Source organism: Ylistrum balloti, unplaced genomic scaffold (assembly GCF_031769215.1).
Source record: "Ylistrum balloti isolate Yb309-2 unplaced genomic scaffold, AGI_CSIRO_Ybal_v1 Utg370242, whole genome shotgun sequence".
NCBI classification, from domain to species: Eukaryota; Metazoa; Mollusca; class Bivalvia; order Pectinida; family Pectinidae; genus Ylistrum; species Ylistrum balloti.
The window spans coordinates 560812-586641 of NW_026782196.1; the positions used below are offsets into that span (position 1 = coordinate 560812).

Genomic DNA, 25830 nt, shown 5'->3' on the forward strand with positions numbered 1-25830 from the left:
ACATTAAAATTGTTTTAATTTCTTAACATTAAAATTGTTTTTATATTATTCAAGATTAAAAAAATGTTTAAATATTACTCAATGTTATAAAATTGTTTTAATTTCTCAATGTTAAGATTGTTTGTTATAGACTGTTTATCTGTTTGTCAACATTTTTTATGTTAATTACCTTCTATTTTGGGAACTTGCAGTATCAATTGAGGTTAATTGATTACAAGTGGTACTGAGTATTGTATAGGGGGAGGTATGGATGTTATTTGTGTTGATTTTGTTTTTGTTCTTTTTTGTTATGTCTAGCATATAGGACAGATTAATTCAAATAAATGTTATTTAATTATGGAATAGAAATTTCTAATGATTTCATGTTCTTACATCTGATCCAGGTGTCTATAATGCATACAACTTTTATATAATGTTTAGATATAACAAACATATACATGGTGTTGTTTTTGTCATTGTATAATAGAAGAATTTATAAAATCATATCATTTAACAAGAGGTTAAATATTCATTGTTTCCCAGCATGCAGTTTTAATCCAGTGTTATGCTTGAATTATTCTTAATGATTCACACAGAACATTAGAAGTATCTCTCAGGGATATGAAAATAGATTCTCATAATGCCTAGAAAAATTGAAATGATGAGTTTCACATACAGATTTATTTTACTATGTAAATGTCAAAGGTAAGAGCTGGATACTGTGTTAGGATACAAGATGGCCGTTATGTATACAAAGACAGGATAGCTGTTGGCAGAAAAAAAAAAGAATAAAAAAAGAAATCGTTGTTGTTATAATCATTCAACCTAAAAAAAGTCATTAAGGTATCATGGAAAGTACATTTGTAGAACTGTTTAGACTGAAAGAATTTATATATTTTTTCATATCTTGTTAGTTTGTATTAATTCTGAAAATTTGAAGCAGTTAGGCGATAAAGAGCATTTAATCCCTAAAATGTTTGATGTGATAAAAATGAAAATTGCAGTGTAATGATGTTCCTCTAAATTTCTGTTCTTAACCAGATCCATTTACACAAAACTATCAACTACTGTTTCTTAGTCATTTGCTGTACATATATGAAAGTTATGGCATCAATAAATTTGTATTTCAATGAAAAATATTTTGGTATTTTCTAGTCAGTAATCTCCCATATGTAAATGTGTTATGCGATGGTTTTTAGTAATCTGATCAGAGTCAAGTACTATAAATATTAAATGATGTTATGATTTCATATGTTCAATAAGAAATATACATTTGTTAGTTTTTGTTGTAACAATGATTTTTAAACTTTATTTTACATGTGTTATGCAACTGTTACACTGTTTCTATGTTCTGAAGTTAATAGCAACTGGTTTAGAATTGTAATGAGATATTCGCTGTATTATATATAATAATTTTTTAATGTATTGAGCTAATGAAAAGTTTCTTTTTAGTCAGATTTGTTATTTAAACTTTGTATTGAAAGTACATATATGGTATGTTGCCTCAATTATGTTCAAGACGGACAAAAATTTCTTTTCTATGTTAAAACAGAGATATACAAACAAGCATGTCTTCATGTAACATGGAGTGTTTGCTTAGTTTTGTAGTAACCTTGTGATACACAAAACACTAAAACCTTCTCCTTTCCCGGTGTTGCTTTCATGTGTTCTCCCTCGGTTGGTGTTTTCTTAAGTCTTGTTATTGTTAGTAAAACCCATCAAAGTGTGCAAACATAAATACAACTGACCCATAATTACAGTCTCACTTAAACCACTTTTTCTGATTAGCTAAAAATCCTAGAATTCTGATATATTATGGATAGGTTCCTTGGATATAGCCCAACATGTATGTGAGAAGAAAATGAACATGAACTTTTACTCTGTCACATGGGTCAAATTTATTTAAGTACTCCATCATGTTCTTCTGATTGATAAAAAGGAAAAAAGCCTTGACCCATATTCAAGGTCAAAACAATCAAATTTGTCTTCTTGTAAAGACCTATAAGTCAAAAATAAGTATTAATTTTAAGCCATGCATGTTAAAAGGTGGCTAGTTTTTAAGGTTGATTAAGTAAATTGAATTTAGACCTATTCTATGTACAGGTATTAATGAAAAGAATGGAAAAACCAGGTGAGTGAGGCAGACCCATTGGACCCTCTGGTTTTGTGTTATTGTCACCTCAATTCCCGGTGTTCATTTTGCTTTGTTCACATTCAAATGTTGCTTTTCCTTTCTTTTTGTCTTTTACTCATTTCCTTAAGTGTTGTTTTCTGTTAGTTACTAGTTTGAATTTAAGCTTTTCTTCAGTTTCTCTGGTGATGCTTCATATTCAGGAGCTACAAGTCTTTTCCTCAATTTCTTTAGTGTTGCCCATGTTACCTCAGTTCCTTTAATGGTGTCTTGTTATAGTTTAATGTTTAAATTTCATCTTTTCCTAAGTTCATTTGATGATGATTTGTAATAGCTATGAGTTTGAAATTTTGTCTTTCCTCAGTTCCTTTAGTATTGTATTGAATCATATTTCCTCAGTCCTTAATGTCCTGTATTAATTTTTGTCCCACTTTAATGTGTGGCTTCAGTTTGGTTCAAGTTATGTGATCACTTCAGTATTCTATTGAACATGTTTCTTTCCACATTTTTTTGTTGCTAAATAATAAGCTATTGTTCTCCATTTTTTACAGCATGGAGAAAAAAATTAATTACTAAAAATTCAAGTCTGTCAGTCCACACAAAATGTATAAGTCTATGTCTGTGGAGTACTTTTGTCATATTCATGATACTTAGTGTTATATATTATACTTAATTGTGAATGGAAGATTAAAGCATATTATAGTTTTAACTGGACAATGACATATTTTTATGATTGAAACTCATTACACTGCAACAATTTATTAAAAATAAAGTTATGTACCATTGAACCATTAGATTAGTGGTGACAGAAAACTGGCAACACCAGATTAGTGGTGACGATATAGTGATACTACCAGATAAGTGGTGACTAAATCGTGGCAACACCAGATTAGTGGTGACTAAATAGTGGAAACACCAGATTAGTGGTGAGTAAATAGTGGCAACACTAGATTAGTGGTGACTAAATAGTGGCAACACCAGATTAGTGGTGACTTAATAGTGGCAACACCAGATTAGTGGTGACGATATAGTGATACTACCAGATTAGTGGTGAGTAGATAGTGGCAACACCAGATCACTGATGACTAAATAGTGGCAACACCAGATTAGTGGTGACTAAATAGTGGCAACACCAGATTAGTGGTGACGATATAGTGATACTACCAGATTAGTGGTAACTAAATAGTGGCAACACCAGATTAGCGGTGACTAAATAGTGGCAACACCAGATTAGTGGTGACTAAATAGTGGCAACACTAGATTAGTGGTGACTAAATAGTGGCAACACCAGATTAGTGGTGACTTAATAGTGGCAACACCAGATTAGTGGTGACGATATAGTGATACTACCAGATTAGTGGTGAGTAGATAGTGGGAACACCAGATTACTGATGACTAAATAGTGGCAACACCAGATTAGTGGTGACTGAATAGTGGCAACACCAGATTAGTGGTGACTAAATAGTGGCAACACCAGATTAGTGGTGACGATATAGTGATACTACCAGATTAGTGGTAACTAAATAATGGCAACACCAGATTAGTGGTGACTAAATAGTGGCAACACCAGATTAGTGGTGACTAAATAGTGGCAACACCAGATTAGTGGTGACGATATAGTGGCAACACCAGATTAGTGATGACTAAATAGTGGCAACACCAGATTAGTGGTGATGATATAGTGATACTCTAGATTAGTGATGACTAGATAGTGGCAACACCAGATTAGTGGTGACGATATAGTGATACTACCAGATTAGTGGTGACTAAATAGTGGCAACACCAAATTAGTGGTGACTAAATAGTGGCAACACCAGATTAGTGGTGACGATATAGTGATACTACCAGATTAGTGGTGACTTAATAGTGGCAACACCAGATTTGTGGTGACGATATAGTGATACTACCAGATTAGTGGTGAGTAGATAGTGGGAACACCAGATTAGTGGTGACTAATTAGTGGCAACACCAGATTAGTGGTGAGTAGATAGTGGTTCCACCAGAATAAGGTGACTAGATAGTGGTACCTGCAGATTTAATGGTGTCTAGATAGTGTTAAACTGTCCTAATGATGCCGTGTCATTGACATCAATGTCAAACAATTTTCTGTGAAAGATGATCCACTATGTTACAACAATCTTAATTATTGTCCGAGAGACAGATAAAATAGAATGTGAAGTTTTTGAATTTCAAACAATGTTATAGACTGATAGACACGTATATGACTAAAAGATTTAACATCAGGCAGAGTTTATTTAAGTCTTTTCTCACAAATAACATCACAGGGACGGGACATCAGGCAGAGTGTATTTAAGTCTTCTCTCACTCATAACATCACAGGGACTGGACATCAGACAGAGCCTATTTAAGTCCTATCCCACACATAACATCGCAGGGACTGGACATCAGGCAGAGTGTATTTAAGTCTTTTCTTACACATAACATCGCAGGGACTGGACATCAGGCAGAGTGTATTTAAGTCCTATCCCACACATAACATCATAGGGACTGGACATCAGACAGAGCCTATTTAAGTCCTATCCCACACATAACATCGCAGGGACTGGACATCAGGCAGAGCCTATTTAAGTCCTATCCCACACATAACATCGCAGTAGTACAAGACTAAATACATTAACATACAACGTTGTCATTGGAAATTCCATTAAATCATGAGGCTTAAAAAGGCATTCTCAACATAACCTCCTTCATTGTTTATACATTTTTGCCACCAATGTTTAAGGGCCTCAATACCACTTTCAAAGAAGTCCTTTCCTCGACCGTTCAGAAAATCCTCCACTGCATATATGACGTCATCATCTGACGGAAAGTGAGTACAGGAAATGTCATTTTTCAATTATGGAAATATATGAAAATCTGATGGAGCGAGTGGCGAATAAGGCGGCTGCTCAATTAATGCAAAGCCAAAATCATTAATGACAGCCATGGCAATGACAGTCTTGTTAACAATGGCATTGTCCTGGTGGAACAACACACCTTCTCTGAGTTTTCTTTGGCGTTTGAGTTTCTCTTAATTGCTTAAGAAGTGATGCATGATATGTGCCATTGATAATTTGTCACTTTTGCAGATAACCTATCATCAGAATACTAGAAAACAGAAGCCATAAGCTTTCCAGCTGACGGAACAGTCTTTCCCTTCAATGGCAGTGGTGAACTAGGGTACTTCCAATGTTTAGACTGTTGTTTGGCTTCTGGGGTGAAATGATGGACCCACGTTCATCCAGTCACAAAACTCTGTAGAAAGATTAGCACGCAACAAAGTCCGCCTGATGTGCTTCTGATCGATTGTCAGAAGTCTTGATACCCAACGGGCTGAAAGTTTTCTCAGAGCAAGATCTTCCATAAGAATGGAGTGTACTCTTTCCTGTGAAATCTGGATATTAATCTCTCTGTAACTCGCCTTTCAGCCATAACAATATCATGGACTTTATTGACAATTTCCGGGGTTGCAACAGTGACGGGCCTCAACCCCAGTCTCTGTCTGCCACGCTAAAATTCCGCCACCCACATTTTTTCTGTGTCATATGAATACATTCCCTAGTGTTTCTACCATATCAGTATGGATATTCTAAGGTGCTAAACGTTTCTTATGCAAATATTGAATCACTACTCTTTCGACTATTTTGTCCATATTGCAAAAGTCACTTACCTTATTTACTTTAGAGTGCTACCTCTTCGACATAAACTAACCAAATGACACCAGTCTTCGGGTACACATCCCTGCAGAACTTCTTCAATACAAGGCTCACAACTTATCAACCAGCCCTCATAGAAACATGTTATGAATTTCCATTTTATATTTATCCATACTGTTCTTTGAAAATTCTAAATATGTTTGAACTATTAATACATTTTGATTTCCATCGGATGTGAAATTGACAGGTAGAAAGATAGGTACAAGTATCTGAAGGCACTTATTTTCTACCCTACTAGGAGGCCCAGATGTATTCACCAATCAGCTGTTCAAAGAACCGGTGATCAGACGGCCAATTCTCTTTGAATCGTACGTTAAAGATGTCCCGGATCTAGTTGTGACGACAATCTATCAATATGCTGTCTACCTTAGCGAGTTCCTGGAAGAAAACTCCAAGTGTACACAAGAACAACTGCAGACAGCTAAAGTACAGCAGGTTCACTAGAACAACAAAATAGCAAAAACACCAGATGAGATTGTCCTTCATTGCCTTTTATTTTCCCTTCTGAATATCCCCTGGAACTGGCAGGGTTGGGGAAAGTTCTGGGGCCAGGACCGAAGAACAATTAAGTGTCCTTGTACTCGTGGACTAGCAAACATTCGCTTTATATTGCACATAATAATGATGATGATTATGATGATGATAATTTGTCATGTAATGGTAGAAACATTCCAAAATCTAGACCAGAAATCCATCACAATAAATCGACAAGACTTTTCGATTCTACTACAATCTTATTTATGCCAAGGTAGAAAATAATCTGACGAAATCCTGTTGATTTATTACTATCCCGTACAATGCTTACACCAGTGCAAATATGCTTCACAAAGGTCATTAACGATGAAGGGGAGTAGTTTCTGTTCCAACTTTACTTGACAACTCAAAGAATCGTTACATAAAGGTCATTTGTCTGATGAAGGGGAGTAGTTTCTGTTCTAACTTTACTTAACAACTCAAAGAATCGTTTCATAAAGGTCATTTGTCTGATGAAGGGGAGTAATTTCTGTTTTAACTTGTCTTACCAACTCAAAGAATCACTTCACAAAGGTTATTTGTCTGATGAAGGTGAGTGCTGGTATTGCTTGTGATACAGAACTTCTCTTCTTACTTTACTTACAACCTATAAGAATATGTTTCACAATGTCCTGATCGTGGAGTTGAAAGGACCTTTACACCACGTAACGTTTCTATCGATTGGAAAGCAAATGTTTTCCATACTAACCCCCTTGACAGTACATTGGAAAGAATAAAGTCGTCAGTGCAGGCGCGTCGAAAGAGTAAACAAGGCATTGACATTTTTACATAATTTCTTTAAGACAGAAAATTGTCGAGGATGATGTTGTTTGCGGGAAATTAACGCCAGCAGCTGATTGAGTCTTGAGGGATGTGCTATCTGATATTCTAGAGAAAATGAATCAGGTCAGGCAAGAGGTCAAGACGAAGATCAGGGAGCCAAGCCACAGATATCCTCTCTCATGTAATATAAAGGATTTTGCGGAAGTCACAGAACCATCCTCCACATTCGGTTCTAGTAGTAGGCTGAAACTACAGACATTACAGACAAGCTGATTAGGGTTACAACACTTGTAATGGGTTGTGTTTGGTAGTATGACACTTGCATTGGGTTGTATTGGGTTAGTTGACTTTTGTATTCGTAGTATTGGGTTGCAGTGGGTAAATCAACACGGGGTTTCGTCGACATTTGACAGCATATATACTACTCATGTCTTTTTTGCCTTTTAAATTCTCATTAACGATATACAAACACATGGAATTAAAGTGACCGCATCATTTCGGAGCTGTTTGAAAATTGAAAAATAATTTACAACCTTAACCCTAACACGACAAAATGAGCCATTGGCTTTCACTAACTTGGACAATGTGGTTCACATGACTGGCGACCAACAATTGTAACATACAGTCAGGAAAATCAACCTAGAAGCGAGAATGCAAGACATGGAAACCGGATATTATAAGAAATTCGTCCTGAAGGAGGGGTGTCAATATTGGTCTGCGGCTGCTCGCTTATCAAGCTTCAATGCTCGCAGGAAGACACTTCACAGATGCATAGAGTATTCTCTATGGTTATTTTGGGGCAATTTTTCGAGATGGAAAAAGAAATATTACCAATAAAGTTCTTGTAAATTAAACAAGTTGTAGATGTGTTTCCTGATGAATAAGGATCATGTCTTACAAATCAAGTTAAAAAACAACAAATAAATTGGTCATAGTCATATAATTTATGAGGAGATTTCACATCAAATGCTTTCAAAGTTCCATTGACAGACACCTCTCGTGTGAGCAGTACTCCTTTCCGTTGGATCATGTTTTATCTTCTCTCCGTCTGATCTCTGGAGCACAGGTACCCGTAAGAGGCAGCAGAGAGAATTATGATATTTGTTTCCTGTTTGATAGGCTGTTTTAACCTGACTGTGATCAGATCCAGTGACTAAACCAATCATATATGTGCTACACAAGTAGTTATACCAGAGACGTATATATCACGTGATATATACGTCTCTGGTTATACTGACACAGCATTATGTATGTAACACGATAAAACTCGTATAACAGGAAGAAATCATTCATGCACTAGAAAGAAGTGCCCCCCTTAACTAGTAGTGTGTGGAATCCACCTAACATGTGATGTTTGGGGAATTCCACTAAATACCGTAAGTATTTAATCCCTTCGAACATCATTACGTTGTTAACATAACTTCCAAGAGGGTCTTTAATTGTATTGTATTGTTAATATTAGTACGAAGAAATATTTTCTTTCTAATTCGGCGAGTTTGCTTGGAGAGGTAAGTGCATGCATTAGCCGTACATTATATAATGTATACAGAAACTTACCTGAGCTCAGTCTGTATGATATGTACTTGTGACATGAAGCCTTATCTTGGTGGACTGACCGTGTTTTGTATGTAATATGCACGGTTAGTTTGATAAATACTCTTATGAAAAATTGAAATATGTGCATTAAGAACGACATCAGCTAACACAAAGAAACGTGGTTTGATGATACTATTTTGTGTCTGATTGTATATGAGTATAATATTCGTATTGTCCTTTTTAAGTATATATCTACATTATCACCATAACGAAGAGGTTGACATAATTGAAATATTTTCACAATATAAAAACAATCCTATTAAAGCTAACTAGGCATTAAATCATGTAACATATTACAGCACTTTTGTTGTTGACCACTGTTGCAGACTATGAACACGACACTCGATGGAAGTTCTAAGTATGGAAAATCCACATGTAAGTATCATACACAACAACATTAAGTAACGAACGTGATTGAACCCTTCTACATGTTAGTAACCTACCCACAACAACATTCTTGGTCATATATTGTAGTCTGATGTGTGTCTTAAGCAGTAAAATAATTGAGTTTAAATGAATTGATATATCGCTTTGATTTCCTTTACATTCTATTTACTCATGTGGACATTAAAGGACGGTTAATACATGTTTTGTACCAACTGTTTCAGCATTGTTTCTAGATTTATGGAACAGAATACACAGGAAATGTTATTTGAAAATTGAAAGAAAATCGTATTGTGCTGTATGTAGTAAGGTGTTTTTTAGTCGATTGTGATACACATCTTGTAAAATAATACCTATTCATTCTTTATATTGTTTATCAAATTGATATTATGTTTTAACAGATAAATACAATTAGTTTGGTGCTCGTGTGCATGATGGCATTGAACACGCACGTGCTTGGTCAAGGTAAGTCACCTTTTCATCTTATCCTGATACCGTGAAGTCAAATGGTGAAGTGAAACCATGCATGTCCGATTTTTTTCTCGGGCCTACCGTAAAAAGCGACATGGAATGACTAGAGGAGAAAAAACATGTTATATGTAATCATTAACCATATTAAAAAGCAAGTTTTACCAGTACATTTGTGTGACAAAACCAGGGATAGTTGAAATGTTTTGGAGTTGTATGAAAAATCGACAACTGATATGTCCGATGAGTCCTTTTTTAATTTCGAGCATGTTGTGCGTAGGTCCAAAGTGAAAAGAGATGACCAGAAATGCATTAGTTTACTCTAATTTATATCATCTTCGAAATCCAAAGTTGACAACCACTCTTGAAGATATCTATGCGACGTTATGAATTTTTCATACAGTTTTGCGATCTCAGACAAATTCTTCAACAAACACAAAAGTGAATAGATATCTTTTACTCTTCCAAGCACTGAAGTCGATAAAAGTGTCACCATTTTGTTTTCAACTGTGTCATGACATAATCCATGAATGAAGAAATGAGTGAAAAAATTGAACAAATAAACTTTACACTCTTGCAGCAGAGAACTTGAGTTTATATTGAAATATGAGGATTGCACATAAAACACAAGTGAAAAGTACGCTTTAATACAAATTGATAATTAGACAAAGTATAGTCAAACCAGAATCACGCAGCAGGCTTCACTGTCCTTCTAGGATTCGTCAACGCTTCTACAGGCCTATATCATTGAGGGCAATAGGGGGAAAATCAAATCCTGGAAAAAACTATATATAAGTTATTGTATAGAGAATTCCTAATGAGTTTCCTTGTGTCGTTCTTCGTGTGATAAACTAATACGACAGTAGTAAGCCAATAGGACACAATGACATTACGTTAAAGCCGTTTTTCAGTTAGAGTATTCTTTTGTTACAGACAATAACTGGCCCGTTCACGAGTTCAGAGGAGCATGGATAGCAACCGTAGCTAATATTGACTGGCCTTCAACGTCTCATCTTTCAACAAGTCAGCAAAAACAGGAACTCGTAACAATGTTTGACAAATTGCAAGAATTGAACTTTAATGCTGTCATTTTGCAGATACGAACATCGGGTGATGCACTATACAGTTCTCAGTTAGAACCATGGAGTGCATATCTTACTGGCAAGCAGGGTGTGCCTCCAAGTCCTCTGTATGATCCGCTTGCATTCGCTATTGCCGAAGCCCACGATAGAAATATGCAGTTACATGCATGGTTTAATCCTTACAGAGCACGTGCCGGAAGTACCAAAAAGACAGATTTGGCGCCAAATCATATATCCCATCGTTTCAGCAGTGCATGCCATGTTTATGGAAAAGACCTGTGGATGGATCCCGGCGACCCTGACGTACAGAACTTTACATTCAATATATTCATGGACGTTTTAGAACGTTACGATGTGGATGGCATACATATGGACGACTACTTTTATCCATATCCCGTTGGAGGCCAAGACTTCCCAGACGTCGAGACATATCGTCTTCACGGGGGGAATATGTCACTTGCCGATTGGAGAAGAGATAATATCAACAAGCTTGTTAGAAACATCTCGACAGGTATCAAATCTAGAAAACCATTTGTCGCGTTTGGGATTAGCCCTTTCGGAATTTGGAAACCAGGCCACCCCAATCATGTAGTGGGTTTAAACGCATATGAAGAAATTTATGCAGATTCGCGAAAATGGCTAGAAAACGGTTGGGTTGATTATTTTACTCCACAGCTGTACTGGCGGATAGATCCTCCAGCTCAGAGCTACACAGCCCTCCTGGATTGGTGGACTCAGCAGAACCCACAACAAAGACATATTTATACCGGCAATTACGCTGCAGCCATTGTGGTTAAGTCGTGGCCTATTACTGAGATAGAAAGACAAGTCATAGAATCTCGGGATCGAAAATCAAAGCTTAGCCTTGGCAATATATTTTTCAGTGCAAAATATTTCATACGAAATACAGATGGGATAAGCGACATGTTTAAATTACACATATACAATTCCCCTGCCATTGTGCCGGAAATGGCGTGGCTAAATAAAACTTGGACACTGCCAACACCAAGGAATGTTTTGGTGAATGGAACGTCTATCACGTGGAAGGCGGACAGTTCTCCAGCAATTCGATCCTGGGCCGTATATAAGGCATACGCGGACGGTTGGCTTCTGGTAAAGTTGTTAAGTAGGCACTCTAATTCAGCAGAACGCTTGGAGAAAGGGACATATGCCTTGCGTACTGTAGATAGACTGGGTGGGCAAAGTACGGCGGTTAAAATCATCATAGGGGAAGCGGTTGTGGTAGGATAAACATCGATATTCGTAATAAAACAGTTAGATGCTGTACTATTGTTATTTCTGTATAAATCTGCTTTGGCAACTGCCTGGACACATTCCAACGGTGGTACCGTTTGTACTGTGAACATATTAACTATTCCTTTGACAGTACGTTTCTAATAACGTATCATGAGTGGGCACACTACAGCTTGAAGTAAACTTTTGATTTATTTATGTGTGACCAATTATTGAAAATTTTGTGTAACTTTGTTTGATAAACTAAGTTGAATTAATAAAAGAATTAAACTGGAAAAGGACATGTGCAAATAACTTTCATTTTTGTGTTACATTTAGAACCGGAAATCTACACTTGACTTCATTCTTTGTTACACTTACTTAGCTCTGTTGAAATATGCCATTTGAACTGTCTAGGTCGTCGTGGAGTTTTAACAACATTGCGCTTCAGTGGAAGATGGTTCATTTATACGAATCATAAATGTCATAACATGACTTATGAGATTGTATTTACATTCTTTGCGTATGTTGCTATCTGATGCCGTTAGAAATTGTATGGATGTATTAAATGGACTTTTATAACAGCAATGGTTAGTAAACGCGATCTACGTTTCCCATAGTGCCATGCAAATATCAATATTGCATGTCACCTCGATATTATTCTTAAGTTTTTTTGTAGCACTTATTCAAGCTTGGGTGATTTCACTTCCATGTTTGCTTATTATGTGTAGGAAATCACAAGTTTGTTTACTTTAATGAAAAATTAACATTCTTCAGGGAGAAATGAAGACGATTTAATCCATCAAATATAAATATATTAAATTTAAATAATAAGTTCCCCATCAAAGAAAAATAATTAAATGGTATTTATGATTTCTTACGAGGAACAACATCTTATGAAGTATATATACATCTAATGAAGTATATACTACATCTAATGAAGTATATATCACATCTTCATGAAGTATATATCTTATCATTAGTATATATATCTTATGGTGTATATATCACATCTAATGAAGTATATACTATATCTAATGAAGTTATATATGATATCTTCATTGATGTATATATACATCTAATAAAGCATATATATCTAATGGTGTATATATCACATCTAATAAAGTATATATCACATCTAATGAAGTATATATCACATCTTATGAAGTATATACTACATCTTATGAAGTATATATACATCTTATGAAGTATATACTACATCTTATGAAGTATATATCACGTCTTATGAAGTATATACTACATCTTATGAAGTATATATCACATCTAATGAAGTATATATCACATCTAATGAAGTATATATCACATCTTATGAAGTATATACTACATCTTATGAAGTACATATCACATATAATGAAGTATATATCACATCTTATGAAGTATATATCACATCTTATGAAGTATACACTACATTTTATGAAGTTCATATATTACATATACTCACGGGATAAAGATACGCAGGGTAGAAGTTGATTCTAGGCATAATGTATAAAGTATTTGTAACTGAGTAATTGAAGGGAATTGAAAGAGAACTCTGTAATCTGAAATCGAAATTGACTTATTTTGGGAGCTGGCTCGTCAATACCGGGCATGTTCCCCGTTCGCTATCTGCACAGCCCTGATTCTCTTATGCATTGAGTTCATGAGAGAGTTTATCCTCCTCATTGGGATGTTAAACCATTCTTTCAAGAGAGGGCTGCTCTCAGTTGGGCCAGAGTAACAGAGAGACTGGCGTCGTTGAACCTGTCTATCCAGCTGGTCCCACATGTGCTTGACAGGGGGATAGGTCGGGGCGGTATGGCGGCCAGTTCAGTGGTTGGTTATTGTTGATAGTGAGAACGTTGTGACGTCACTCGCGAACGCCCAGACCTTGGTCTGTTAGCAACCCGCCCAGTTTCCATTAGACGTCTAACAAGATGTTCTATAGTGTAAATATGGACACTGAAATGTCTGGCAACCTGTATTTGCCTTTGACCTTGCATAATCATAGCAATGGCCAGACCCCTGTGAACTTCCGTCAGCCGTGCCATTGTTTCAGTCTTTCAGCTGATCAACTGTCATAGAAACAGCAGAACAACAACAATGACAGTCTGTCTGTTGATAATCTATTATAGAAACAACGGAACAACGACAATGACAGTCTGTTGATAATCTGTTATAGAAACAACGGAATAACGACAATGACAGTCTGTCTGTTGATAATCTATTATAGAAACAGCAGAACAACGACAATGACAGTCTGTCTGTTGATGATCTATCATAGAAACAGCGGAACAACGACAATGACAGTCTGTTGATAATCTGTTATAGAAACAACGGAATAACGACAATGACAGTCTGTCTGTTGATAATCTATTATAGAAACAGCGGAACAACGACAATGACAGTCTGTTGATAATCTGTTATAGAAACAACGGAATAACGACAATGACAGTCTGTCTGTTGATGATCTATCATAGAAACAGCGGAACAACGACAATGACAGTCTGTTGATAATCTGTCATAGAAACAACAGAACAACGACAATGACAGTCTGTCTGTTGATAATCTATTATAGAAACATAGGGACAACGACAATGACAGTCTGTCTGTTGATGATCTATCATAGAAACAGCGGAACAACGACAATGACAGTCTGTTGATAATCTGTTATAGAAACAACGGAACAACGACAATGACAGTCTGTTGATAATCTATTATAGAAACAACGGAACAACAACAATGACAGTCTGTTGATAATCTGTTATAGAAACAACGGAACAACAACAATGACAGTCTGTCTGTTGATAATCTATTATAGAAACAGCGGAACAACGACAATGACAGTCTGTTGATAATCTGTTATAGAAACAGCGGAACAACGACGATGACAGTCTGTTGATGATCTATCATAGAAACAGCGGAACAACGACAATGACAGTCTGTCTGTTGATAATCTATTATAGAAACAACGGAACAACAACAATGACAGTCTGTCTGTTGATGATCTATTATAGAAACAGCAGAACAACGACAATGACAGTCTGTCTGTTGATGATCTATTATAGAAACAGCAGAACAACAACAATGACAGTCTGTTGATAATCTATCATAGAAACAGCGGAACAACGACAATGACAGTCTGTCTGTTGATAATCTATTATAGAAACAACGGAACAACGACAATGACAGTCTGTCTGTTGATGATCTATTATAGAAACAGCAGAACAACAACAATGACAGTCTGTTGATAATCTATCATAGAAACAGCGGAACAACGACAATGACAGTCTGTCTGTTGATAATCTATTATAGAAACAGCAGAACAACAACAATGACAGTCTGTTGATAATCTATCATAGAAACAGCGGAACAACAACAATGACAGTCTGTCTGTTGATGATCTATCATAGAAACAGCGGAACAACGACAATGACAGTCTGTTGATAATCTGTTATAGAAACAGCAGAACAACGACAATGACAGTCTGTCTGTTGATGATCTATCATAGAAACAGCGGAACAACGACAATGACAGTCTGTTGATAATCTGTTATAGAAACAGCAGAACAACGACAATGACAGTCTGTCTGTTGATGATCTATCATAGAAACAGCGGAACAACGACAATGACAGTCTGTTGATAATCTGTTATAGAAACAGCAGAACAACGACAATGACAGTCTGTCTGTTGATGATCTATCATAGAAACAGCGGAACAACGACAATGACAGTCTGTTGATAATCTGTTATAGAAACAGCAGAACAACGACAATGACAGTCTGTCTGTTGATGATCTATCATAGAAACAGCGGAACAACGACAATGACAGTCTGTCTGTTGATGATCTATCATAGAAACAGCGGAACAACGACAATGACAGTCTGTTGATAATCTGTTATAGAAACAGCAGAACAACGACAATGACAGTCTGTTGATAATCTGTTATAGAAACAGCAGAACAACGACAATGACAGTCTGTCTGTTGATGATCTATCATAGAAACAGCGGAATAACGACAATGACAGTCTGTTGATAATCTGTTATAGAAACAGCAGAACAACGACGATGACAGTCTGTTGATAATCTATTATAGAAACAGCGGAACAACGACAATGACAGTCTGTCTTTTGATAATCTATTATAGAAACAACGGAACAACGACAATGACAGTCTGTCTGTTGATAATCTATTATAGAAACAACGGAACAACAACAATGACAGTCTGTTGATAATCTATTATAGAAACAACGGAACAACGACAATGACAGTCTGTCTGTTGATGATCTATCATAGAAACAGCGGAACAACGACAATGACAGTCTGTTGATAATCTGTCATAGAAACAGCAGAACAACAACAATGACAGTCTGTTGATAATCTGTTATAGAAACAGCAGAACAACGACGATGACAGTCTGTTGATAATCTATTATAGAAACAGCGGAATAACGACAATGACAGTCTGTTGATAATCTGTTATAGAAACAGCAGAACAACGACGATGACAGTCTGTTGATAATCTATTATAGAAACAGCGGAACAACGACAATGACAGTCTGTCTGTTGATAATCTATTATAGAAACAACGGAACAACGACAATGACAGTCTGTCTGTTGATAATCTATTATAGAAACAACGGAACAACAACAATGACAGTCTGTCTGTTGATGATCTATCATAGAAACAGCGGAACAACGACAATGACAGTCTGTTGATAATCTGTTATAGAAACAGCAGAACAACGACAATGACAGTCTGTTGATAATCTGTCATAGAAACAGCAGAACAACGACAATGACAGTCTGTCTGTTGATAATCTATTATAGAAACAACGGAACAACAACAATGACAGTCTGTCTGTTGATGATCTATCATAGAAACAGCGGAACAACGACAATGACAGTCTGTTGATAATCTGTTATAGAAACAGCAGAACAACGACGATGACAGTCTGTCTGTTGATAATCTATTATAGAAACAACGGAACAACAACAATGACAGTCTGTCTGTTGATGATCTATCATAGAAACAGCGGAACAACGACAATGACAGTCTGTTGATAATCTGTTATAGAAACAGCAGAACAACGACAATGACAGTCTGTTGATAATCTGTCATAGAAACAGCAGAACAACGACAATGACAGTCTGTTGATAATCTATTATAGAAACAGCAGAACAACGACAATGACAGTCTGTTGATAATCTGTCATAGAAACAGCGGAACAACGACAATGACAGTCTGTTGATAATCTGTTATAGAAACAGCAGAACAACGACAATGACAGTCTGTCTGTTGATAATCTATTATAGAAACAACGGAACAACAACAATGACAGTCTGTCTGTTGATGATCTATCATAGAAACAGCGGAACAACAACAATGACAGTCTGTCTGTTGATGATCTATCATAGAAACAGCAGAACAACAACAATGACAGTCTGTCTGTTGATAATCTATTATAGAAACAGCGGAACAACGACAATGACAGTCTGTCTGTTGATGATCTATTATAGAAACAGCGGAACAACGACAATGACAGTCTGTCTGTTGATAATCTATTATAGAAACAGCAGAACAACAACAATGACAGTCTGTCTGTTGATGATCTATCATAGAAACAGCAGAACAACGACAATGACAGTCTGTTGATAATCTATTATAGAAACAGCGGAATAACGACAATGACAGTCTGTTGATAATCTGTTATAGAAACAGCAGAACAACGACAATGACAGTCTGTTGATAATCTATTATAGAAACAGCGGAACAACGACAATGACAGTCTGTCTGTTGATAATCTATTATAGAAACAACGGAACAACGACAATGACAGTCTGTCTGTTGATAATCTATTATAGAAACAACGGAACAACAACAATGACAGTCTGTCTGTTGATGATCTATCATAGAAACAGCGGAACAACGACAATGACAGTCTGTTGATAATCTGTTATAGAAACAGCAGAACAACGACAATGACAGTCTGTTGATAATCTGTCATAGAAACAGCAGAACAACGACAATGACAGTCTGTCTGTTGATAATCTATTATAGAAACAGCGGAACAACGACAATGACAGTCTGTCTGTTGATGATCTATCATAGAAACAGCGGAACAACGACAATGACAGTCTGTTGATAATCTGTTATAGAAACAGCAGAACAACGACGATGACAGTCTGTCTGTTGATAATCTATTATAGAAACAACGGAACAACAACAATGACAGTCTGTCTGTTGATGATCTATCATAGAAACAGCGGAACAACGACAATGACAGTCTGTTGATAATCTGTTATAGAAACAGCAGAACAACGACAATGACAGTCTGTTGATAATCTGTAATAGAAACAGCAGAACAACGACAATGACAGTCTGTTGATAATCTATTATAGAAACAGCAGAACAACGACAATGACAGTCTGTTGATAATCTGTCATAGAAACAGCGGAACAACGACAATGACAGTCTGTTGATAATCTGTTATAGAAACAGCAGAACAACGACGATGACAGTCTGTCTGTTGATAATCTATTATAGAAACAACGGAACAACAACAATGACAGTCTGTCTGTTGATGATCTATCATAGAAACAGCGGAACAACAACAATGACAGTCTGTCTGTTGATGATCTATCATAGAAACAGCAGAACAACAACAATGACAGTCTGTCTGTTGATAATCTATTATAGAAACAGCGGAACAACGACAATGACAGTCTGTCTGTTGATGATCTATTATAGAAACAGCGGAACAACGACAATGACAGTCTGTCTGTTGATAATCTATTATAGAAACAGCAGAACAACAACAATGACAGTCTGTCTGTTGATGATCTATCATAGAAACAGCAGAACAACGACAATGACAGTCTGTCTGTTGATAATCTATTATAGAAACAACGGAACAACAACAATGACAGTCTGTCTGTTGATGATCTATCATAGAAACAGCAGAACAACGACAATGACAGTCTGTTGATAATCTATTATAGAAACAACGGAACAACAACAATGACAGTCTGTCTGTTGATGATCTATCATAGAAACAGCAGAACAACGACAATGACAGTCTGTCTGTTGATGATCTATCATAGAAACAGCAGAACAACAACAATGACAGTCTGTCTGTTGATGATCTATCATAGAAACAACGGAACAACAACAATGACAGTCTGTTGATAATCTATTATAGAAACAGCAGAACAACGACAATGACAGTCTGTTGATAATCTATTATAGAAACAACGGAACAACAACAATGACAGTCTGTCTGTTGATGATCTATTATAGAAACAACGGAACAACAACAATGACAGTCTGTTGATAATCTATTATAGAAACAGCGGAACAACAACAATGACAGTCTGTCTGTTGATAATCTATTATAGAAACAACGGAACAACAACAATGACAGTCTGTCTGTTGATAATCTGTCATAGAAACAACAAAACAATGACAGTCTGTCTGTTGATAATCTATTATAGAAACAGCAGAACAACAACAATGACAGTCTGTCTGTTGATAATCTATTATAGAAACAGCAGAACAACAACAATGACAGTCTGTCTGTTGATAATCTATTATAGAAACAGCAGAACAACAACAATGACAGTCTGTCTGTTGATAATCTATTATAGAAACAACGGAACAACAACAATGACAGTCTGTTGATAATCTGTTATAGAAACAGCAGAACAACAACAATGACAGTCTGTTGATAATCTGTCATAGAAACAACAAAACAATGACAATGGCAGTCTGTCAGCTGATCAGTTGTCATAGAAACCCTTCTGGATCTTTTGTCAAAGATGAAAGAGAGGAAACCATCCCAACGTGTCGGAATAAGTTTGGTTCTATTTGATAACCAGGCAAATTATAAATCTGTGTAAAATTGTAGATTTGAAGGTCAATTTTTACTTGACTTTGATGTTTCTGTGATTGATTGAGGAAGTTTGTAAGTGTTTTAATGGTATCCGCTGGATATAACATAGCAGGCGTACAGCATGCCGGTGATGGTTTTAGGGAGTAAAGGTCGCGCGAAAATGTCCGCAAGGTCATGATATTCTGTCGTCCAATCAGATGAACCACAACAATAGTCAACAACAAACCTAAAGTAAACTGAACATTTTGTGAATATTTTCTTCGTCTGTTTAGAAGACAAAAATAATGAAATACCAGGGAGATGGATCCTCCTATGGCTCCGAAACACAACAGCTCTAAAAGTCGTGAGATTTCAAATGCAAATCCTTGCCACTTCAGAGGATAAAACAGTTTTAAGTAGGCAAACTTACGATTACCTATTTGTTGCAAGGAATGTTGAATAACATCAAGAAAATTTTCGGTTGGTATGGAGTCGTCTTCCACCATCAATACATACTTTGGTGCCATTGATCTAGCTTGAACTAAACAATATATATAATCTCTTGCTTCCTTTCTACGCACGTCTGTTTGTTTATTGCGTTTATTTGATTGGTGACTGCTTTTTGTAACCATCGGAATGTATAACGACATGAATTCTGCCTCGGTATGATCTGAATCTGTGGTGTCAGTATTACAAAGAAATAACTGAATATTCAAGAATGTGGTCTGACTTTTCACAATTTTATCCAGTGCTGCTGCTGTTTGTACCAGGTACCCCAGAGTAAGATTCTTTTCGGTCTCCCGTTTGACAGTAACTATGGCAATAGCAATGTCCAGTTGACCTTTCAACTCTCTGTTATAAAACTCCAATGATTCGGCAGGTTTCTTTGATTTAAAGTATCGTGTTGCTTTCTGAAGTCTCAAGTTGTTAGATTCTGATGCTTGTTTAAACAGTATGTCGTTGTCACGATGAAACAGTCGAAACAATGGAGATAATGGGATATCTTTACACACGAGTGCTACAAGCAGTACTGTCAGTAGAAACAAAACGACTGAAAATCCGATCCCCTTCTGCGGTAGTAACATGGCCGAACACGTATCACCGTTGTCTTTGTTATCCCTTGTCACTTACATGGATTGTCAAACGTGACGGAATCGATCTGTTATACTCCCGAACGGTTTTAGGAAGATTGTGATCTTAGTAACATCGCACATCTACTATGATAATAAATATAATGATAACGTGTCCTGGAATCCTGGAATGAGTGAGGGAACTTCAATGGATAAAATTCCATTCACGATTATTATTTCTTTCCTGAAAAAAAAAAAAAAATTCAAACCAATTTAAAGGATTGTATTGAAATCGTGATATGAAATAGAAGTCATATCTGTATCTCTAGCGAACAAGTCTGATTTATTAATGACAGTCTATATCTGTATCTCTAGCGAACAAGTCTGATTTATTAATGACAGTCTATATCTGTATCTCTAGTGAACAAGTCTGATTTATTAATGAGTCTATATCTGTATCTCTAGTGAACAAGTCTGATTTATTAATGACAATCCATATCTATATCTCTAGCGAACAAGTCTGATTTATTAATCACAGTCTATATCTGTATCTCTAGTGAACAAGTCTGATTTATTAATGACAATCCATATCTGTATCTCCAGTGAACAAGTCTGATTTATTAATGACAATCCATATCTGTATCTCTAGTGAACAAGTCTGATTTATTAATGACAATCCATATCTGTATCTCTAGTGAACAAGTCTGATTTATTAATGACAATCCATATCTGTATCTCTAGTGAACAAGTCTGATTTATTAATGACAGTCTATATCTGTATCTCTAGTGAACAAGTCTGATTTATTAATGACAATCCATATCTGTATCTCTAGTGAACAAGTCTGATTTATTAATGACAGTCTATATCTGTATCTCTAGTGAACAAGTCTGATTTATTAATGACAGTCTATATCTGTATCTCTAGTGAACAAGTCTGATTTATTAATGAGTCTATATCTGTATCTCTAGTGAACAAGTCTGATTTATTAATGACTATAGTCTGATTTATTATATCTATATCTCTAGTGAACAAGTCTGATTTATTAATGAGTCTATATCTGTATCTCTAGTGAACAAGTCTGATTTATTAATGACAATCCATATCTGTATCTCTAGTGAACAAGTCTGATTTATTAATGACAATCCATATCTGTATCTCTAGTGAACAAGTCTGATTTATTAATGAGTCTATACCTGTATCTCTAGTGAACAAGTCTGATTTATTAATGACAGTCTATATCTGTATCTAGTGAACAAGTCTGATTTATTAATGACAGTCTATATCTGTATCTCTAGTGAACAAGTCTGATTTATTAATGACAGTCTATACCTGTAGTTCATGATTCTGTATATCTTTACTGGTGTTTAGATTTACTCACAACTTACAGAGTAAGATACCTCACTGCAGAAAAGCAATGTTCAGGGTAGAATTTTAAAGGTATTGACGATATATCAGTGAAATTGCAATGGTTCACAAAAGGACAAATCATATTTCTTTAAACTAGCTGTAAGTTCACATACCATTCCGTCAAAAGCTGATTGTCTATCGTTAGCTTGAACTTAAAAATCATGACAGTATTTGTGAAAAAATGTAGTTTCAAATAAAAATATGAGTATTTGCACTTTTGAATACAATTTTAACGAATGTATGGATAATTCGTTCGAAGAAGTAATATTTTTTTAAACACTATTTACCTGTAAGTGATCATTAATTTCTTCTGTTAGTGTAGACCTCCAGATCTTTGTGTATGCTCTTGTTTAACTGTATTACAAGGTTAGAGACCCTATTCTGCCTTGGTCCTTGATCCTACGACACACACCTTTCCCTCGAAAGTTACCAGATCAACTGATCACACAGGGTATCTATACAGCGATATGTTTAGAGTACCCGTCGACTAACATATAATATCTATTATTTAGATGTTTTATTGATTTTAATATATCGGCTCCATCGGTTCATCGACTCCAGGCCGATATATAAAAGTCGATGTTAGAATAATTCCTACTAACAAATATTCGCCTCATTAATTGTTAGATCGATGTGGGTCGTTGTATAAAAACAACAGATCGGGTAAAACTGTATGGACAAAAACAATGATATTCTCTATCTTTTTAACTTACAATAGCTGATACTTATTTTCATTTGTATATTTTTTTCATCTTTAGGTAGGAAGTGGAACTTATTGTGTGTTTTTTTTTTTTTTTTTTTAATTTTTTTTTGGTCGATACTTGTTTTTATGACTGATACCCCTTAATTACAAAATCATCTTTTGGCTTTTGACTTCATGTTGAACATAATAAAACACGATCAGGAGACATGGTATAACATGTTATAATAGGATGTACACAATCATGGTCGCGCTAAATTTTGACTCATGCTTTCCACAGTCTTTGTAATGTAGTGTAGTGCAGTTTAATGCAGTGTAGTGCAGTGTAGTGTAATACAGTTTAGTGCAGTGTAGTGTAGTGTAGCGAAGGTATTAGTGTAGGTGTACGTGTAGTGTGGTTTAGTGTGGTGTAGTGTAGTTTAGTGTAGTGTAGTGTAGTGTAGTGTAGTGTAGTGTAGTATAGTGCAGTGAAGGTGTAGCGTAGTGTAGTGTAGTGTTGGTGTTACTGTAGTGCAGTGTAGTGTAGTGCAGTGCAGTGTAGTGCAGTGTAGTGTAGTGTAGTGTAGTGTAGTGTAAGCGTAGTGTAAGCGTAGTGTGGTGTGGTGTGGTGTGGTGTGGTGTGGTGTAGTGTAGTGTAGTGTGGCGTGGTGTGATGTAGTGTATTGTAGTGTAGTGTAGTGTGGTGTGATGTTGTGTATTGTAGTGTATTGTAGTGTAGTGTAGTGTATTGTAGTGTAGTGTGGTGTGATGTAGTGTATTGTAGTATAGTGTAAGCGTAGTGTTCCTTTACATTTACAAAAATCGGATCTAACGGTAAATATTAATAAATAAAATAATGTTTTTGAAATAGTGGTACTTTGAGAAATTATGAATCTTGGAAATACAATGGTTGTCAAATAGAAATTGTAAATCAATTAAATTACGTCGGCATGTTACTTGATTACCATAGATCTGTAAGAAAAAAAACAGTAAAAAATCTCAGACCAGGGAAGAAGACCTTATGTTCCGTTATGACTGTATGTCGTAAGAATTATTTTGATATAGAAACCAAATCATCAGTTTTTGATATGTACGTCAATTGCATTTTAAGTTATGGATCTGAAGTGTGGAGTTTCCATCAAACAACTGACGTTTAAAAACTGTTCTGTAAAAGATTACTAACAGTTCGTAAAAGTACTCGTAATAATATACACTATTCAGTAACTTGGTGGATTAACATCGACATTGGTGAAAAAAAACTAGGAAATTTAGATACTGGATTAAATTGAAAAAGATGTTTGTATTTTGTGTAATGAAGATAGATAAGTTGGTGTTGAACATTAAAAACGAATTAGACACTAGGTTTAGGGAATATTTTGGAATCTGGAATTGGTGATGGTATATACAATATATTTCGAAATAGAATTATTGACAGTTTCAGGCAGGAGTGCAAAGGGCGTTTTTATACACATTTGAACCATGAGGTTGATCTGCAATGTTACTTGTGAAAACCAATATTCAAGGGATATTTGAAAGAAATCTTCATAAATACAGAACGTGAATTGAAAAGCTTTGACAATACGGATATAAGGATAAATCTGAGTTTGTAATTAAAGAATCCCCATCCTTATCTGGTATCTTTATCAAGCACGAGTCTAAACAGACACTAAAAAACGGACTTAGAACAGACCATTAAAATACATTTAATCGATTTTCAGGTAAACAAAGATTGATAAGCTGTTCATCTATTTTGCGATATTTGCTTATCTCTAACTGGATGTCACTAATTAAATATAATTTTTTTTAACTTTTTTGCAATATTTTGCCCTTACTCCGCAATAAAACATCCAGTTAACGTTACGTGCGAAATAAAACCATGTTAGATGGGGACACAAAAAGTAGTTTAATAAAGTATCGTGACTCAACATGTACGTCAATCATAGGCCAGGAAATAAGGCAAAGTGTCGCAAATCATCGACGACCCCATGCAGCAATCGGCCTGAATGTGCCACACCTCAAACAACACATACAATGTATCAAGTATTGTGTACACCTGATTTTTTAAGTTAATTTAACCCATCGCATCCTGTCTTTCAGAGTCCCTAGACTGTATGGGACAATAGTTTTGAGGTATCTCTGACTAAACTTTCTTTAAAATTGATTCAAGGTTTCCTAATAAGTGGGAAAATGTCAGTTGTTTATGGATCCATGACAAATTATGGTGTACAAATGACAATTAGAATAGGTCACTTGGGACACCTGAGCGTGTGGCTCAGAAAGAAGACTCATCTGAGCTGTTTACTGTTCCTCTGTGTGTATGGATGTGTTACCTTTGTGTATTTCGGGTATATTTTTTTTATTTCTAAGTGAACGATAGGATTGCTTTAATAGTTCGGACACAAAATGACCTGATCTATGGATAATTTCAATAACGGTACTTGTTCCTGGTCCAACAGGGCACGTTCCTTAAGATTTTAATTTCGTAATGCAATCCTACCATGCAGATTTACAAATGGATGATTTTGTTTTTGTTTTTATTTGAACCGTACTACCAAAAGAAATATTTTTTTTCATACATGTAATACAGGGGAACACCTGCTAGCCTCATGGATTGTGTCTTACCTGCATTTAAACTTTAAAGATGACTTGTAACAAGCAGAAACTATTAGCATCTTAAGATTTTGGTATTCCGTATGAAATTACTATGGAGACCTGACTGATTTTAGGTGTGCTTGAGTATATACAATTTTATATCTCATCAGGTTACAGGTATATATTTATAGAATAATTTGTATTTCTCTTGGTAGAAAATTTATTTTATCCCACCAGACGCTGATTTTTTGTTTTGATTTTTTGAATCAGATCTGACCTCTAGCCCAGTAAACTCTCTCTCTTTCTCTCTCTCTCCCTCCCCATCTCCCC

At 35.7% G+C, this 25830-nt stretch overlaps 2 protein-coding genes across 2 annotated transcripts; one reads left to right on the plus strand and one right to left on the minus strand.

Moving 5' to 3' along the window:
* Nucleotides 1-142: 142 nt before the first annotated feature.
* On the plus strand, nt 143-12184 carry LOC132552234 (glycosyl hydrolase YngK-like). The gene is made up of 4 exons (XM_060216383.1): nt 143-2110; nt 9045-9093; nt 9504-9567; nt 10504-12184. The coding sequence occupies exons 2-4, from the start codon at nt 9064-9066 to the stop codon at nt 11901-11903; spliced, it is 1494 nt and encodes a 497-aa protein (XP_060072366.1). The 5' UTR covers nt 143-2110; nt 9045-9063; the 3' UTR covers nt 11904-12184.
* Nucleotides 12185-19666: 7482 nt separating this feature from the next.
* LOC132552282 (post-GPI attachment to proteins factor 4-like) lies at nt 19667-20836 on the minus strand. The gene has a single exon (XM_060216445.1). It carries the CDS (start codon nt 20834-20836, stop codon nt 19667-19669), a length of 1170 nt encoding a protein of 389 aa, XP_060072428.1.
* Nucleotides 20837-25830: the final 4994 nt, after the last annotated feature.

Excerpts from the sequence above, each read along its gene's own strand:
- LOC132552234 (XM_060216383.1), top strand. The coding sequence starts at position 9,064 with ATGGAAGTTCTAAGTATGGAAAATCCACAT. Across the intron at positions 9,094-9,503 it reads TAAGTATGGAAAATCCACAT|ATAAATACAATTAGTTTGGT; the intron begins GTAAGTATCATA and ends ATGTTTTAACAG. Across the intron at positions 9,568-10,503 it reads CACGCACGTGCTTGGTCAAG|ACAATAACTGGCCCGTTCAC; the intron begins GTAAGTCACCTT and ends CTTTTGTTACAG.
- LOC132552282 (XM_060216445.1), bottom strand. The coding sequence starts at position 20,836 with ATGTTACTACCGCAGAAGGGGATCGGATTTTCAGTCGTTTTGTTTCTA.